The sequence below is a fragment of the Hypanus sabinus genome, chromosome 5 (genome assembly GCF_030144855.1).
Source record: "Hypanus sabinus isolate sHypSab1 chromosome 5, sHypSab1.hap1, whole genome shotgun sequence".
Lineage (NCBI taxonomy): Eukaryota > Metazoa > Chordata > Chondrichthyes > Myliobatiformes > Dasyatidae > Hypanus > Hypanus sabinus.
In genome coordinates this window covers 151,355,637-151,375,104 of record NC_082710.1, presented here as the reverse complement: position 1 = coordinate 151,375,104, position 19,468 = coordinate 151,355,637, and the positions used below count along the sequence as shown (strand labels likewise).

Genomic DNA, 19,468 nt, shown 5'->3' with positions numbered 1-19,468 from the left:
AAAAAGCCTTACAGAAACTGAATGTTTATTATCACTTGCACATATTGTGAAATTTGTCATTTTGCAGCTATGCTGCTGTTTAAGACATAGGCTTTTAAAATGCAAAAGCATGAATAGGGCATGTATGGATGGTGAGTTTCTTTAATGATGAATCAGAGTCAGGTTTTTAATCACTGGTATGTGACGTGAAATTCGCTAACTTAGCAACAGCAGTTCAATGCAATACATATTCTAGTAGAGAGAGAAAAATAATAATAAATAAAATAAAACATAATAAGTAAATCAATCGCATATATTGAATAGATTTAAAAGAATGAGCACAAACAGAAATACTGTTTACTAAAAAAGTAAGATAGTGTCCATAGCTTCAATATCTATTTAGGAATCGGATGGCAGAGGGGAAGAAGCTGTTCCTGAATTGGTGAGTGTGTGCCTTCAGGCTTCTGTACCTCCTACCTGATGGTAACAATGAGAAAAGGGCATGCCCTGGGTGCTGGGGGTCCTTAATAATGGACACTGCCTTTCTCAGACACTTCCCCCTAAAGATGTCCTGGGTACTTTGTAGGCTAGTGCCTGAGATGGAGCTCACTAGATTTACAACCTTCAGCAGCTTCTTTCCGTCCTGTGCAGTAGTCCATCCATAACAGATAGCAATGCACCCTGTCAGAATGCTCTCCACAATGCAACTATAGAAGTTTTTGAGTGTATTGGTTGGCATGCCAAATCTCTTCAGACTCCTAATCAAGTATAGCCACTGTCTTGTTTTCTTTATAACTATATTGATACATTTGGACCAGGTAAGATGCTCAGAGATCTTGACACCCAGAAACTTGAAGCTGCTCACTTTCTGCACTTCTGATCCCTCTAAGAGAATCAATATGTATTTGTTCATCAAACCTTTCCTGAAATCCACAATCAGCTCTTTTGTCTTACTGACATTGAGTTCCAGTTTGTTACTGTGGCGCCACTCCACCAGTTGGCATATCTCACTCCTGTACACCCTCTCGTCACCACCTGAGATTATACCAACAATGGTTGTATCAAATTTATAGATGGTATTTGAATTATGCCTAGCCACACAGTTATGTGTATACTGAAAGTAGAGCAGTGGGCTAAGCACAGACCCCTGAATTGTGTTGGTGTTGATCATCAGCGAGGAGGATCAGCGTGTGTGCTATCCATCACTGACATGTAGAAAGTTACACAAGGCTTTAGTAGCATACCAAATCTCTCCAGGTTGCTAATGAGCTGGATGCATGCTTTCTTCAAGGCTGCATCAATATAATCATCAAAGTATTTCCCTTTTCAAGAAGGGAGGGAAGGAGAAAATGGAGAACTATAGCCCTGTTAGCCTAACGTCAGTCGTGGGGAAGATGCTTGAGTCCATTATTAAGGACGAAATAGTGGCACGTCTTGATGGCAGTAATAGGATTAGGCCGAGCCAGCATGGATTTACCAAGGGCAAATCATGCTTGACTAATCTGTTGGAGTTTTTTGAGGGTGTAACACGGATGTTAGACGAGGGTAAGCCAGTGGATGTTGTATACCCAGATTTTCAGAAGGCATTCGATAAGGTGCCACATAGGAGATTGGTGAGTAAAATCAGAGCTCATGGCATTGGGGGCAGGGTTTCAACATGGATAGAAAACTGGTTGGCAGATAGAAAGCAAAGGGTAGCAGTGAATGGGTGTTTCTCGGACTGGCTGGAGGTGACTAGTGGGGTACTACAGGGCTCTGTATTGGGACCACAGCTCTTTACGATTTATGTCAATGATTTAGATGAGGGCATTGAAAACTATATCAGCAAGTTTGCTGACGATACTAAACTGGGTGGCAGTGTGACATGCGAAGAGGACGTTAGGAGAATACAGGGAGATTTGGATAGGCTGGGTGAGTGGGCAGATACTTGGCAGATGTCATTCAATGTGAATAAGTGTGAAGTTATCCACTTTGGAAGCAGGAACAAGAGGGCAGAGTATTGTCTGAACGGTGTAGAGTTAGGTAAGGGAGAAATGCAAAGAGACCTTGGAGTCCTAGTTCATCAGTCAATGAAGGTGAATGAGCAAGTGCAACAGGCAGTGAAGAGGGCAAATGGAATGTTGGCCTTTGTTACAAGGGGAATTGAGTACAAGAGCAAGGATGTCCTTTTGCATTTGTACAGGGCCCTGGTGAGACCACACCTGGAATATTGTGTAAAGTTTTGGTCTCTAGGTTTAAAGAAGGACATTCTGGCAATTGAGGAACTGCAGCGTAGATTCACTAGGTTGATTCCTGGGATGGCAGGGCTGTCTTACGCAGAGAGATTGGAGAGATTGGGCTTGTACATGCTGAAATTGAGGAGATTGAGAGGGGATCTGATTGAAACGTTTAAGATAATTAAAGGATTTGATAGGATTGAGGCAGGAAATATGTTCCAGATGTTGGGAGAGTCCAGTACCAGAGGGCATGGATTGAGAATAAGAGGTCAGTTATTTAAAACAGAGTTGAGGAAGAGCTTCTTCTCCCAGAAAGTTGTGGAGGTGTGGAATGCACTGCCTCGGAAGACGGTGGGGGCCAATTCTCTGGATGCTTTCAAGAAGGAGCTAGATAGATATCTGATGGGTAGGGGAATCGAGGGATATGGGGACAAGGCAGGGACTGGGTATTGATAGTGAATGATCAGTTCTCAGAATGGCGGTGCAGACTCAAGGGGCCGAATGGTCTACTTCTGCACCTATTGTCTATTGTCCATTGTATAGATCCACTGAGATGTCGACACTGAAGCGCTGTTGCTCACCCTTACCGTCAGTGAAAGGGTAATGCAAGAGCTAGAGTATGTACACCCAACTTTCACTTCCATAAGTCTGCAATCAGTTCTCTGGTCTTTCTGTTGCTCACTGAAAGGATGTTGCAAAACTACTGAACTAGACAATCCATCTCACTCCATGTTTCCATCTGAATTCTCCACAGTAGTGCTATGACCGGTAATTTCATATTATCTATGAATGATTATATTGTCAGGAAGTAAATTTGCTAATGTAATTTCATAACAAGATTTGTAGTGTTGAGGCAAATCATTCTTTACTAGCACAAGGATCTATAGAGCAGATTTCAGATTTAAGTTTATTAATTGCATGTACATTGACATAGTCTGATATGTGATATGTCTGTCGATAAACAAATATTGAAATTTACCACACCTGTTAATGTGAAAACTGCCTGATATTCTTTGTAATTTATCATACCATGCTGAAATATTTCTGTATTCCAGAGTGTAAGAAGTTCTCTTTAGTTTTATCATTTATTCTGGAATATAAAAGCAAGGATGTAATCTTGAGATGTTGTAAAACACTAGTGAGGCCTCACTTGCAGCACTGTGTGCAGTTTTGGGTCCCTCATCTTGGAAAGGATGTGCTGAAACTGGATTAAATGAAAATGATTCAAAGGTTAAACAGCTTGTCATATGAGGAGCATTGAAGGCTTGGGGACTTTATTCACTGGTATTTAGAATAATGAGGGGTGACCTAATTGAAAACTAATGAATGAGGAAAGGCCTTGATAGCATGGATGTGGAAAGAATGTTTCCCATGTTTGGAGTGACTAAGTCCAGAGGACACTGCCTCAAAATAGACGGTTGTCTTTTTAGAAAGGAGATGTGGAGGAATTTCTTTAGCTAGAGAGTGCTGAATGTGTGGAATTCATTGCCACAGGCAGCTGTTTAGCCCAAGGCTGTATGTATATTTAAGGCTGAGGCTGATGATCTTGAGTGGTCAGGGCGGGAAGGGATATGATGGAAGGATGGAGTATGTGACTGAGGAAAAAAATTGGATCAACCATGATGAATTGGTGGAGTAAAATTGATGGGCCAAATGTGCTAGTGCTGCTCCTATATCTTATAGCCTTACTATAGTATCAAAGTGGGTAGAGAATCAGTACACAGGATAGAGAGATTGAAAAATTGGCTGAGTGATGTAAAAATAACAAACTCTCATTGAATATGAATAAAACCAAGGAACTGGTTGTCGACTCCAGGCGAGGGTAACCAGAGGTCCATGAACCAGTAATCATTGAAAGATCAGTAACTTTAAATTCCTGGTTACTAGTATCTCAGATGATCTGCCCTGGACCTATCATATAACTGATTGTCAAGAAAGTACAACAACACTTCTACTTCCTCAGGAGTTTGTGGAGGTTTGGCATGTCATTGGTAAAATTCTATAGATGTGTGGTGGAAAGTGTAATGACTGGCTGCATTATGGTCCTGTATGGGAACACAAATGCCTTTCAGCAGAATATCCTACAAAGATAATGGATTCAGCCCAGTACATCATGGATAAATCCCTCCCAACCACTGAGCATACCTGCATGGAACATTGCCATAGAAATGCAGCATCCATCATTAAAGATTCTCACCATGCAGGTCATGCTCTTTTCCACTGCTGCCATGAGGTAGAAGGTACAGGTGCCTCAGAACTCACACCACTCTGATTCAAGAGCAGTTACCACCCCTCAACTACCAGGCTCTTGAACAAAAGTGGATAGCTGCACTCATTTAAGGACTCTGTTATTGTGTGATATTGATGGATGTTATATTATTATTTTATGCTTGTATGTTGCTATTAATCATATTTGCACTTTCATAATTTAGACCATAAAATATAGGAGCAGAATTTGTTCTTACAGCCCATCGAGTCTGCTCCGCCATTTAATCATGGGCTGATCCAATTCTTCCAGGCATCCCCACCCCTCTGTCTTCCCGCCATACCCTTTAATGCCCTTGCTAATCAATAACCTATCTATCACTGACTGAGATGCACTCAAAGACATGGTCTTCCCAACTGCTCATGGCAACAAATACCACAGTTTTACCACTCTCTGTCTAATGCAATTTCTCCACATCTCTGTTCTAAATGGACGTCTTCAGTCCTGAAGTCGGGCCCTTTTGTCCTAGACTCCCCTACCAAAGGAAATAACAATATATAACATATCTAATCTGTTCAGGCCTTTTAACATTTGGAATGTTTCTATGAAATTCTCCCCCACCCACCAATCCTCCTGAACTCCAGGGAAGACAGCCCATGAGCTGCCATATGTTCCTCATATGGTAACCCTTTCATTCCTGGAATCATTCTTGTGAACCTTCTCTGAACCTTCTCCAATGTCAGTACATCCTTTCTAAAATAAGGAGCCCAAATCTGCACACAATACTCCAAGTGCAGTCACATGAGTGCCTCATAGAGTCTCAACATCACATCCCTGCTCTTATCTTCCATATCTCTATAAATGAAATGTGAATATTGCATTTGCCTTCCTCACCACCAATATCTCTGCATTTTGAATTCTTTCCCCATCTAAATAATGGTCAGCTCATTTATTTCTTCCACTGAAGTGTATGACCATACACTTTCCAACATTTTATTTTATTTGCCAGTTCTGCCCATGCCCCTAATTTATCTAAGTCTCTCTGTGGGATCTCTGTTTCTGTATCCTCAACACTACCTGTTCCTCCACCTGTCTGTATCATTGAAAAACTTAGCCACAAATCCACTAATCTCATAGCCCACATCATTGACATAGATTGTAAAAAGCAATGCTCCCAACACCAACCCCGTTAGAACTCCACTGGTAGCCAGCAGCCAGCCAGAATAGCATCCTTTTATTCCCACTCTGTCTTCTACCAATCAGCCAATGCTCCACCCATGCATTCTTATCTTCCCAAGCAGCCTCATGTGTGGCACCCTTTCAAAGGCCTTTTGAAAATAGAAGTACAACACAAATACTACATTTCGTTTCTTGATCCTGCTTGTAATTTCCTCAAACAATTGAAATAAGTTAGTCAGGGAAGACTTTCCTTGCAAGAAGCCATGCTGGATTTGGCCTATCTTGTCATGTGCCTCCAGGTACTCTGTAAGCTCATCCCTAACGATCGATTCCTACACTGATGTCAGGCTAGTGTATGTCTGGTATACTGCAGACAGCATGCTGTTGCAAACTATGCATTCAGTTCCTCTGCCATCTCTGCATCTCACACTACAATATCTCCAGCAACATTTTGTTTTGGTCTTGTATCTACACTAAACTCTTTTTTATCCTTTATATACTTATAAAATCCTTTTAGTATCTTCTTTGATAATAGTTGCCATCTTCCTTTCATAATTCATCTTTTCCTTCCTAATGACGTTCTTACTTATTTTCTACAAGTTTTCAAAAGCTTCCCCATCTTCCCAGTAACTTTGATTTCCTCGTATTGCCTCTCTTTTGCTTTTACTTTGGCTCTGACATCACTTGTCAGCCACAGTATTGTCCTTCTTCCAATAAAAAATTCTCCTTATTGGGAATATATCTTTCTTTCACTTCCCTCACTTTTCAATGAATCTCCAGCCATTGCTGCTCTGCTGTCCCTCCTGCTAGTGTCCCTTTCCAGTCAACTTTTGTCAGTTCCCCTCTCATGGTATTGTAATTTCCTTTATTCCACTGAAATACTGACACTTTGGAATTTTGCTTCTGTTTCTCAAGTGTCTAAGTGAAATCAATCATATTGTGATCACTGTTCCCTCAGTTTTTTGTAACTTTAAGCTCTTTTATCACCTGAAGATCATTGTACAACACCCAATCCAGCACAGCCATTGGTGGGGTCTAAAAAAAATTGCTGTTCTAAAAAAAATCCCTTAGACATTTTACAAATTCTCTCGTTGTTATGCCTTTTCTATCCCCTGCTGTAATTTGTAATCCACATCCTGGCTGCTGTTTAGAGGACTGTATACAACTGCCATTAGGGTCCTTTCACAGTTTGCACTTTACAGTTCCTAATGTTTACATTTACTGTTCCACTTATTTGCTCAGTATGTCCACAGGGGAAGAATCTCAGAATTGTATATGGTAACATGTTAAATCTATTAGGCTTTGCTGAGCCCAGCTTGGAGATCAGATGTAACTCGAAAGGAAAGGGGAAGATGCCCAAGTAAAAAGGGTGGGTAGAGTGGTAGTAGGCTAGCTAGATCTTGATGGGTGCAGATGCTGGAAATCCAAGGCAACACACACAATTCTAGAGGAACTCAGCAAGTCAGGTAGTGTCTATGAAGTGAATAAATAGTCAACATTTTGGGCAGAGACCTATCTTCTGGACTGGAAAGAAGGGGAAGTGCTCCAGAATTAAAAGGTGGGGGGTGCAAAGAAGATGCCATGCAGCTTGTAAGAGTTTAAAATCTTAATGAAGTATCAGTCTCATTAGTTGCAGAATTACAAACTTTGTGTTTGCTAATTTATTTGAGAGATGCAACAGATATCAAGTTGACATTGTTGGACCTGGAAAATTCCTTGGAAATCAGGAATGAGATGTAAATCTTATGGTTATAGCTGGATTATTAAAAATTCATCATGGTGCAGGACAGATAGAATAAAATGCATCAGTAAGCAAGGCCGGTAAATCACAAGGGAACTGTAATTGTAATAAGGTGAATTTAGCTGTAGCTGCCTGGTTTTAAACCAATTTCACTGTAATTCCATCCAGCTGCATTAACAGAGCATGAGCAGACATCCTTTTTTAAATCCTGCAACTGCTGTGGGCCAGTTTAGATAAGGAAATTGCTTTTGTAGGTACAGATTGTATCCTACTGAATATTGCAGTATAAAATAGAATGTGCAAAGTGCAAATTTTTTTGGAATACTTTTGCATCAGCTGAAAAATTCATGTTTGAGCAAAGTGACTGCAAGTGATTTTCTACATTACAAGAAAGGTGATTTTAAAAAACATAGAGGACAACTACATGGATCCTTGAAGTCAACTTTTATTGATGGTTTTAAACCAGATATTGCCAAAATAGTGAAGCTGACAAAAATGTATAGGAGTGGAGATAGTTTTCAAGCACAACCCACAAACAAATGGAATGAGATATTGAGATCTGATGAAGATCATTACAGGTGGACACTCAGTTGAGTTCTCCATATTTCATAGAACTGTCTATGTTTTATGTCTGACTGTGTGCTTGTGCTGTTCTAATCTATCTACAATATTGTAGATTGTAAATCATTTCAAACAATTTATCTAATGTTAATGGCATTAGGCCTTTTGTCTTGTGTTGGAGAAAAACAGAGGTTTGTTGAATATTTAAGTTAAATTGTATTAAGAGATTAAAAGGAAGATGATTACTTTAATAGTGACGTGAGATGAAGGAAAATTAGAAGAGATCAGCAACTGTCATCTTTCTCAGTGTTTTTTTCTACTCTGACATTTCTGGCTTGTCCAATATTTGGCTTCACTCCTCAGATTATGAAAGCATTCGAGCACACCGGCGTGTGAACTGCTGATCAGGTGCTGAACAAGCTACATCTCACAGGTTGGAATGCAGGAACTGAAGAATATGGAATCAATTATAGAAAATCCCAGGACATGGCAGACTTTTTAATCAAATATCTTCTGCTCTTGTGTAGTGCCCTGGTTCACATCTTTACTGTTATGTTGTTGGTATTTCGTTTAGCAGCTGTGTAAAACTAAACTAGATAGTTTCATACATTTCCATGTTATACAGCATTTTCACTGTCCTGCGACCTGCTGAGTTTTTCCAGCATTGGTATGTGTTAGTTATTATATGCATCTGCTTAAATCATTTCAAGCTTGCATCCCTCTTGTAACCTCTACCCTTCCATGCATCTTCAAATTACTGTAGACAATCATCCTAACAATTAGTATTAACTTGATGTGTGACTGCAAAATAACACTCCCAGAGAACTTCACAATATCAAATGGGGGACATAGAAACTGCTCACAGCAACCCCAAACTTTGGATTGAACTCAGATCTCTTGAGCTATGAGCCAGCTCTGCTAATAACTGAACCAATATGCCACAAATTCTACTTGACTTTGATTTTGCAACTTTTCCCCAAGTGCTTGCCTGCCATATGATTTAAAATTCTTACAAGGTCATTGATCTAAAAGTCTCTGCTGTCTCACCACTGAATGTTTTTAAATATAGTGCCATGATGTTAACTGTCATTTTTCCAAAGTAAAATAAATGTTAGAAAATGGGAACAATGTAGCCTTCATTTCTAAAACTAGATTAATCACTCTGGAGCCTGGATAAATCACCAATAATATTTGATATGATTTTCCACCTTATTATGTTCCTATAGTTCTAGTTTCAATGTGTCCCCACTTCTTACTAGTATTTCTGGGAGGTTGTGTTCACCATTGTAAAAGAGTTTGTAATTCTGGTTGCCTCATTATTGGAAGATGCAAATGCAATATAGAATTCTTAAGAAAAAAAAACTAAATGATCAATATAGTTAATGATGAATTAGAGGGAAATAGTTTTACTTAGTGGATCACTGAATGTTTATGCAATGAAATTCCACACGGGTTATTGAAGGGTCGCAGCCTTTAACATTGTCTGTTAATTCCTATCCATAGATGCTGTCTGACTTGCTGAGTACCTCCAGCATATTATGGGTTTTGCTCTTGATTTCTAGCATCTACAAAATTGATGTTTTTTGAAAAGGAGATAACTCTTCCCTTTAGTTGAGAGAGTGAGGGTTAATAAGATAAATGAAGATAAAGAATAACAAAACAAAAATAATGAGGAACATCTTTTCCATGCAGTGTGTTATGGTAACTTGAATGTACTGTTTGTACTTGTGGTGGATGGGGTTTCATCGTGCTCTTTAAAGGATAATTAGATGAATATATTGTAAGAAAAGAAATGTAGGAGTATGCTGATGGGCCAAGTGGTGGAATTGGTGACATACTAGGGCAGAGAGTAGGCCGAGGAATGTTAGGTTGAATGGCCTCTTTTTGTGTCATAAGAGTCTAAGAGTCCTGTTATTATTATTTAGTGCCTGGTATTCATCATAATTTATAATCAAAGATAAATTGAAGCAGAAATACTTGTACATTGTTACAGCTCAAAAATGCTTCAGAATAAATGGATGTTGGGGATTTCAGCTTCAAATTATCTTGGGCAAAGTTAATGCCAAACATTATGTTACTGATTTCTTAAAAGACATACAAGAAAATCTGTTTAGAAAAATGTATGAAAAATTCATGAACCAGAGAGTCTGGACCATTTTATCATGTAAGCTGCATGTTCAGAGTGGTATTTTAGTGATAATGACCATGATTTTGCATTAAAAGGACAAAGATACATGAATAATTAGATTTTCAGTTGCAGAAGTGACAATGCAAAGATGGAAATGCAATTTAGTAACATTGGAATGGAAATTTTACTTCATGGGGTTAGAGCATGAGAAGCAGTGAGTAGTATTTGTTTCACCACAATGGAATAACATTAGGGCTGAAGCAAGAAATGACCAGAGAATTCTGGCTTACATTATGCTATACAATGTTTTCCTGCAGTTGCATTTAACCCTTACATACTGTTCATATTCTATACCTTCTCAGTATGGTCTGGGTCAATTTTGGCCTGGCCCCTGAATCCCCTCATAAATACCAACTTTTGTACCTCAGTTCTATTTAGAATGTATAAATAGCCTACCTGACATTAACAAATGAGTGATTAATCTTTAATGTTACGGAGATTTAAAATCCATTTCAATAGAAACAGGTCATATTTGTCCTGGAACAGCCTCAATGTACAAAATTTTGCAGCACCTGTACAGAAGTATAACATTTTAAAATATGTTCATTTTTGAGCATTTTGGGTCACTTTAGGAACAGTCATCAAATTTCGGTGAAAATGACATTTAGGGTGTTTTTACTGCTGTCAAATGTCAAAACGGGTCAAATTTTATCAAAACAGTATGCAAGGGTTAAAAGGGAAATAATTAGTTAAAGAAATATAGCAACACACCAATAATCTAATATACATACATCTGGAAATCTCAATTATTTGTCTTTTGCGCAGTAGTTTGTTTCTTGAATATACTTTAAATTCACAGATTTCTCTTAATCCACTTTCTTTAAACTCTGTATGATCCATATTCCTGTGCTATCATGATTTCAACATTGCCTCATTTCCCATTCTTTCTTTAAACCAGCCCCTACTCTCCTCTGGTTCGTTGGAAATTTTATTATAATACACTGGAACATTTATTATAATACGATATAAAATCATGAAAAAAATGTTTGCTGTGGTTTAGACAATCTGTGTTGCTCCATATAAGTCCTGGAGTACAAAAACATCAGAGTAGCCTGTGTCACATACATGCTCAGTCTCTGCTATTTTTGTTTCTCCTCTAAATTCTGCATTAGCAGGATTTGTATTAGTCAAATGCAAATTGTTCATGAATTCCATTGATGTGTAGAGTAATTTTGTGTGGAACCAATGTCCACTAGAATCACAAATAAATGACCTAAGCCTGTTCATTTTCTGGCTGAAGGAAACAGCTTCCTTTACATGTGATGAACTTTCGCCATTTTCATTGAAATTTACGACTCTGAACAATCTCACCTGTTCGACTTCATTCAAATTGACAACCTGATTTAGAGAAAGGTTGGTCATCTTATTTTGTATGAAAGCTCTTGAGTTTCTTCACCAGAACTTCTCTGAGGTTCAAGCATAAAGGCTGTGATCCCTTTATTAAGGCCACCAGGGAATGGGCAATATATCCTTGTACACTTTATTCAAAACAAAATAAATCTGCTTTCTGTAGAGACCAATCACTTATGCAACTATTTAGATCACTTAGATAAGCCAGGAAGTCAGGCAATGCATGGCCCTGGTATAGTAAACAGAGAGTATCAGCACAGCTGAAGGCAAAAGCAAAGGTGGATATCAATTCGTTCATACCAGCAGGCCTAAGGGGAACTCATGAAGTGATCTATTGATTTATCCATTATTACAACTTTTAATGTATTTTGTTACAGAAGATGTGGTAACAATTAACATGGTTCTGGAAATAGTTCTGTGTATTGAAAGTAAACAGCTTGCACTGTGAAATTAACCAATAAACCGATTTCCTATGTTTCAAATAAACTCAGGATTAAAATAACACTGACAAAATAAACTGACAGCTGTTTTATTTAAATAAGAAGGTGGAAGATTGATTTTCTATGGTTTGCACAAAGATATTTTATAAACTGCATTGGCACCAGCTTGAGATTGTAACTGTGTTCACCATTTAACTTGTATAACACTTTATCCCGATGGTTTTTGTTGAGAAGAGAAATAGAACAGGAGTGGGAACAGGATACATGGCAATACTGGAAGAGCTAAGCAGGACAATGCAGTCGACGTTTCGGACCAAAACCCTTTGACAGGGTTCTGCACTTTTTTTCCCCCACAGATGCTGCTTGGCCTGCTGAATTCCTCTAGCATTTTGTGCATGTTGTTACGATTTCCAGCATCTGTGGATTTTCTCTTGTTTGTGACAGTATAGACGAAATGTTTTTCAGTTGTGTTTGACTATTTTAAGTGTGTGATGTCAACAACAAAAGAGTAACCATAGTGAAAATATTAACATCATTTAAATAGGATCAATTATGACACCATCAAATTTGCGTGCCCATCGTTATAGTTCATATGGACGGTATTTCAACATGAAATGATGCACTGATAACTACATTTGAAATGACCACATAGTTTATTCAGCAATTTTGAAATGTCTCAATATCTGTATTAGCTATGTTGACACAATTTCATTATAAACACGTGAGAAAGAATTTGTACTAATGTATCATAATTAACGAGATCCAATCTCAAATTTGAAGATGGATTACGTTCTACTTCACCTTTACGTCACATGATTTAAAATAATAAACTGAAGGGATTTTTAATAGCTTTCATTAATGTTTCACGGAACTTCACCCAAGGCACCACATAAGTAAACAAGTACACGAACATATACCCAGTGTGTTCCATGAATTTGAATGAATTATTACATTCTGTGAGCGTAAAGTAAATGCCTGGAAATTGTGCAAATGTGTACTGCATTGATGTTATCATTCAATGCAGAGCTTGTGATAGAGAGAATTATTATGATCGAATTCTGGCTGCTTATAAGCTGTGGACAATTGCAAGTTTCCCCAATTCCGTCTCTCGGTGTCACTTCCTTACCGTTTTGACACGTAATATATGCTAGATGGTCAGAGCATGAAAGAGCCCAAGCAATGATAATGGCGCCAAATTTGTTAAGGCGATGTCTAAATGGAAGTATCCAATCTAGGTTGGCAAACTATACGGATGAGACCGTTTTACAAAACCAGAGAACAATGCAAATAAATTCCCAACTGTTCATTTCCAAAGTTAATTGGCATCTTCTGTACAAAACGAAATCCAACTTTAATCATTATAATCATCGCTGCAGTTTCACAGCGTAATAATATAGTGTGCTCTCGGGTTTGCCAACAAATGGCAATGAATCGATCACATAAAACAGACCAAGGCTGAAAAAAAAAGTGATCTTGTGACCGCACATGGAAAACACACGCCAGTTGTTGTGTATTTAATATTTTAGTTACTCTTGAGTAATCTGGAGTATATTACGGTTGATTAAGCTTTCCTGTTCGTTTACTTATTTCACTACGGATTATATGAATAAATACATTCACTGGGTACTCATCACGCTATTACGGGATACGCGATAAAATCGCTTAAAGATGAAGGTACACCCTTTTCTTTTCGTACTCCTTTGTCTTCCTTTGAATTAGTTTAATATTTAGAAATTACAAAACATAACAATTCATCTCATATATTATTACATCAAGTGCTATCACCAGTTGATCTTCTACAGCCATTGCAATTGTAATGTTCTAGACAATATTTTGTTACTATTATATCATGCTTCTCTGTATTTTATTTGTGCTATTCGGTGCAAGCTGCTTGTTTGGGTTACTGTTGAAGATAAGTGATAGGAGAATTGTGTGCCATCCAATTAGAATGGCCGAATTAGGGGGAGGTTTCTCGGGTGAGGGACACTAAGGTTGGGCTTGGGATTTTTGTTATGGAAATGAAGAGAGAAGACGCCGGGGAGGAGAGGTCGTAGGGTTCTTATTTGTAACAGGGTAACGAATTACGCATCATTCACACGAACAGGGGGTTTTAGGATGGGCTGTCGCTGGCGCCTCAATCTCACAGGTTTGGCAAGGCCGGAGACTGTCTTCCCTAGATTTACACAGCCGACAGAACCACAATGTTTCACAGCCATATAACAAGTGATACATTTTGAATGAGTGCACTTCCCACGAGATAGAATAACAATCACCGTAGGCTATCAGTAAACGCGGAAAAAGCATAAATTGGATGTTTGAATGCACAAGAATAAATACCTCAAAAAAACCCTTCATTTAGAGCTTTTATGCCAAGCCTTTCATACTTCGTTTAACAGTCTTTTATTTGTATAAGGGAAGAAATTCAAATGTGTCGAAAGCGGATTTACCGATGGACATTGGCCGATTTCACATGGCAGTCACTCTAATTTGCACGAAAACAAATCCTTGTATCGAATTCAGACAATATTACCAAATAATCAACATTCTTGCAGGTGATTCAATGATCTGCTATCTTATTGAGGACTGACTGCTAATTTATATTCACGACTTTAGATAAGTGTTAAGTACGGCAATGTTAACACCAGATTGTCTGGTACACTTCCTGAACATCACTCCGTTCAATGACAAAACTGCCTGTTATTTTTATCGAAATGAAATACTCTTTTTGTTACAATCCCTCTTGTTCAGTACCTTAGTCCGAGGAAAACAACTGCCAAGATGGTTAAAAACGCGCAAAAACCGAGCGTTAAAACCTCCATTGAATCAAGGAGGCAACGTTGTGACCGAGTTCTCTGGTTGCCTGACTGTGACGACTTATATTCCACTGAGCTTGGTGTTCATATCGCTTCTTTTCAGGTAACATGTAATAATATGGATGATGGATTTGATGGTTTTATTGCCAAATTTCCCGATGATTCGAAGACATCAGGTATTGTCGAGAAAGTAGAAATTCTGCATACACACATAGACAGATTAGGAGAATGTTCACTTAAATTTGTTAAGAAAAATGTGCTGGCATCGGAAAGTGCCTACAGTAGTTTATGAGAATGATTGCGGGAATGAATGGGTTAACGTATGAGGACCTTTTTAGGACTTTGGGCCTGTACTCACTGGACGTCAGAAGAATGGAGGTGGGCAATCTGATTTATACCTATCAATCAGTGATTGAGAGGACGGAGAGAGAATGATTCTTACAGTGCAGTAGTCTTCAGACTACCGGTTGCAGCCCGAGAATAGAGGAACGTCCACTTAGAACTAAAATAAAGAGAAAATTATTTAGGCAGAAAAGGAGAAAACCGTAGAATTCATTCACACAAAGTCTGTGAAGGGCAAGTCGATGGATATACTGCAAGCGGAGATTGATGGTTTCATGAATAGTAAGAGCGTCAAATGCTAAATAGAAAAAGTAAGGGAATGGGGTTGAGAGGGACAATAATCATCCAGTAAGATGACTGTGTGCTTGGACGCAGTAGCTTCTATGACGCCAGCCAAACGTCTCTATTAAATAATATGTCTTTTTTAAACGCAATTTAACGAACACTGCTGGACATTAAGAATTTAAAGTACTGTAGCGGTGTGCTACACGCAGCGCTAAAATTACGACACGGAGTCGGTAACTGCAGTCGAAGGAAAAAGCTTTATTCGAAATCCTCAGCCTCATTTTTAAGCCTCCCTCAACCTGCCCCCCGTGGCGCAGAGGCTCCAAAGCTCTGTGCTCGCAAACCCCCGTAGGCTATCTAATTGTGAGCCGGTTCGGATGTGCCAGGAAATGGGTCGCCACATAACCCCCCCCCCCCCAGAACCGGCGATACACCCCCCAATGTCCACAGTCCGGGCCAGAACCTGCTTGGGAGGTCGGCCTCTGCGCCGAGGTGCCGGAAACTCGGCCGGTTGCGCCAGGTCCACATGGGCCGGTTTGAGGCGGTCCACCTTGAAAACCTCCTCTTTCCCCCCAACGTCCAGCACGAACGTGGACCCGTTGTTCCGGAGCACCATAAACGGACCCTCGTATGGCCGCTGCAGCGGTGGCCGATGCCCGCCCCTTCGTACAAACACAAACTTACAGTTCTGTAGGTCTTTGGGTACGCAGGTCGGGTGCCGCCCGTGCTGTGAAGTGGGTATGGGGGCCAGGTTACCGAGCTTCTCGCGTAGTCTGCCCAGGACTGCTGCGGGATCTTCCTCTTGCCCCCGTGGGGCTGGTAGGAACTCCTCGGGGACGACCAGGGGCGAGCCGTATACCAACTCGGCCGACGAGGAGTGCAGGTCGTCCTTGGGCGCTGTGCGGATGCCGAGTAGGACCCAGGGAAGCTCGTCCGCAGTTGGCTCCTCGCAGGCGGGCCATGAGGGCCGACTTCAGGTGACGGTGGAAATGCTCCACTAGCCCGTTCGACTGTGGGTGGTAGGCAGTCGTGTGGTGCAGCTGAGTCCCCAAAAGGCTGGCCATAGCTGACCACAGGCTGGAGGTGAACTGGGCGCCTCTGTCGGAGGTAATGTGGGCTGGTACACCAAAGCGAGATATCCAGGTGGCGATCAGGGCTCGGGCGCAAGATTCGGAGGTGGTGTCGGTGAGCGGGACCGCCTCTGGCCATCTTGTGAACCGGTCCACGATAGTCAGGAGGTGCCGCGCTCCGCGCGACACTGGCAGGGGGCCCACGATATCCACATGAATGTGGTCGAAACACCGGTGGGCGGGATGGAACTGCTGCGGTGGGGCTTTGGTGTGCCGCTGCACCTTGGCCGTCTGGCAGTGCATGCACGTTTTGGCCCATTCACTGACCTGTTTGCGGAGTCCGTGCCAAACGAACCTGCGCCAAGTTATGAATGGAGTCGAAAACACGGCGCCGCCAGGCTGTCGGGACGACTGGACGGGGCTGGCCGGTGGCGACGTCACAGAGTAGGGTCCTCTCACCCGGGCCAACGGGGAGGTCCTGGAGCTGCAAACCGGAGACTGCGGTTCTGTAACTCGGAATCTCCTCATCCGCCTGCTGCGCCTCTGCCAGTGCCTCAAAGTCTACTCCTTGGGAAAGGGCATGAACGGTAGGGCGAGAGAGCGCATCCGCCACGACATTGTCCTTACCCGAGACGTGCCGGACCGTGTATTCAGAGATGTAGGACAGGTGGCGTTGCTGGCGGGACGACCAGGGGTCGGACGCTTTCGTAAACGCAAAGGTAAGCGGTTTGTGGTCCGTGAACGCGGTGAAGGGCCGACCTTCTAGGAAGTACCTGAAATGCCGGATTGCCAGGTAAAGCGCCAACAGTTCCCGGTCGAAAGCACTTTACTTGAGCTCGGGTGGCCGCAGGTGTTTGCTGAAAAACGGCAGGGGTTGCCAGCGACCTGCGATGAGTTTCTCCAGCACCCCACCGACTGCCGTGTTAGATGCGTCCACCGTGAGGGCGGTAGGGGCGTCCATTCTGGGATGTACTAGCATTGCGGCGTTCGCCAAAGCTTCCTTCGTTTGAACGTAAGCGGCGGCGGACTCCTCGTCCCAGGTAATGTCCTTGCTCGGACCCGATATCAGGGCGAACAGGGGGCGCATGATCCGGGCAGCTGAAGGGAGGAAGCGGCGGTAGAAATTTACCATACCTACGAATTCCTGAAGGCCTTTGATCGTGGTGGGTCGGGGAAAGTGGCGGGCCGCATCTACCTTAGCGGGCAGAGGGGTTGCCCCGTCTTTAGTAATCCTGTGGCCCAGGAAGTCAATTATATCGAGTCCGAACTGGCATTTGGCGGGGTTGATTGTCAGACCGTACTCACTCAGTCGGGCACAGAGTTGACGGAGGTGGGACAGATGCTCCTGACGACTGCTGCTGGCTATGACGATGTCATCCAAATAGATGAACGCGAAGTCCAGGGCCCGTCCCACCGCGTCCATTAACGGCTGGAACGTCCGTGCGGCATTCTTCAGGCCGAACGGCATGCGGAGGAACTCGAAAAGGCCAAACGGGGTGATGAGAGCCGTTTTGGGGACGTCGTCAGGATGCATCGGGATTTGATGGTACCCTCGGACGAGGTCTACCTTGGAGAAGATCCGTGCGCCGTGCAGGTTTGCTGCAAAGTCCTGAATGTGCGGCACAGGGTAGCGGTCCGGTGTGGTAGCCTCGTTCAGCCTGCGGTAGTCGCCGCACGGTCTCCAGCCTCCCGTCGCTTTGGGCACCATGTTCAGGGAGGAGGCCCATGGGCTGTCGGACCGCCGGATGATCCCCAATTCCTCCATCCTCTGGAACTCCTCCTTCGCCAGTCGGAGCTTGTCCGGGGGAAGCCGCCGAGCGCGGGTGTGGAGGGGTGGTCCCTGGGTCGGGATGTGGTGCTGTACGCCGTGCCTGGGCATGGCCGCTGTGAACTGCGGTGCCAGAACCGATGGGAAATCCGCCAGGACCCTGGTGAAGTCGTTGTCGGACAGCGTGATGGAGCCGAGGTGAGAGGCTGGCAACTGGGCTGCACCCAGGGAGAACGTCTGAAAGGTCTCGGCGTGTACCAGTCTCTTCCTGGGCAGGTCGACCAGTAGGCTGTGAGCTCGCAAAAAATCCGCACCCAGAAGCGGTTGGGCTACGGCGGTCGGTGTAAAGCCCCACGTGAACTGGCTGGAGCCGAACTGTAGCTGCACCTGACGGGTGCCATAGGTCCTTACTGTGCTGCCATTCACGGCCCTCAGGGGGGGGACCCGGTGCCATGCTGCGGGTGTCGTAACTCGTCGGAGGTAAAACTCTGATCCCAGCCCCCGTATCGACCAAAAACCGGCGTCCAGACCTTCTATCCCAGACATACAGGAGGCTATCCCGATGGCCAGCCGCCGTAGGCATCAGCGGAGGCTGGCCCTGGCGTTTCCCGGGAACTTGCAGGGCGGGCGACAACGGCGGGCTTCTGCGCCCCACCGCTGGTGGTAGAAGCACCAGTGTTCATTGGGGGCCGGGTGTTGGCGGGCTCTGCGGCCGGGCCTGGACTGGTTTGCTGCCGGGAGCGTGGCTGGGAGATCTGTGCGATGGACGCCCCGCTCACCTTTTTGGCGTTCCACAGCAAGTCCGCCCGGGCTGCCACTTTCCGGGGGTCACTGAAATCCGCGTCAGACAGCAGCAGGCGTATGTCCTCGGGCAGCTGCTCCAGGAATGCCTGCTCAAACATGAGGCAGGGTGTGTGTCCGTCGGCGAGAGACAACATCTCATTCATTAAAGCCGTTGGAGGTCTGTCGCCCAAGCCATCCAGGTGCAGTAAACGGGCAGCCCGCTCGCGCCGTGAGAGTCCGAAAGTCCTGAGGAGCAGGGCTTTGAATTCCGTGTACTTGCCTTCTAACGGGGGCGACTGTGCGAACTCCGCGACCTGGGCCGCTGTGTCCTGGTCGAGGGAGCTCACCACGTAGTAGTAGCGGGTGTATTCTGAGGAGATCCGGCGAACGTGGAATTGGGCTTCGGCTTGCTGGAACCATAGGTTCGTTCGCTGTGTCCAGAAACCCGGCAGTTTCAACGAAACCGCATGAACAGAGGCGGCGTCGGTCATTTCTGGTCCAAAAATCGTTTGGACCGTCGGGGCCACCAATTGTAGCGGTGTGCTAC

The 19,468-nt window shown here is 43.1% G+C and overlaps 1 protein-coding gene across 2 annotated transcripts in view; it reads left to right on the top strand.

The window, feature by feature from the left end:
* Window positions 1-12,316, top strand: part of LOC132394460 (major histocompatibility complex class I-related gene protein-like) — a 72,836-nt gene extending 60,520 nt beyond the window's left edge. Inside the window, exon 6 of one of the 2 annotated variants that reach the window (XM_059970644.1) lies at window positions 8,246-12,316. In XM_059970644.1, coding sequence (XP_059826627.1) covers window positions 8,246-8,286 — 41 coding nt within the window. In that variant the 3' untranslated portion in view covers window positions 8,287-12,316. The remainder of the gene's footprint in view (window positions 1-8,245) is intronic. The other variant, XM_059970643.1, reaches the window with a different exon arrangement.
* Window positions 12,317-19,468: the final 7,152 nt, after the last annotated feature.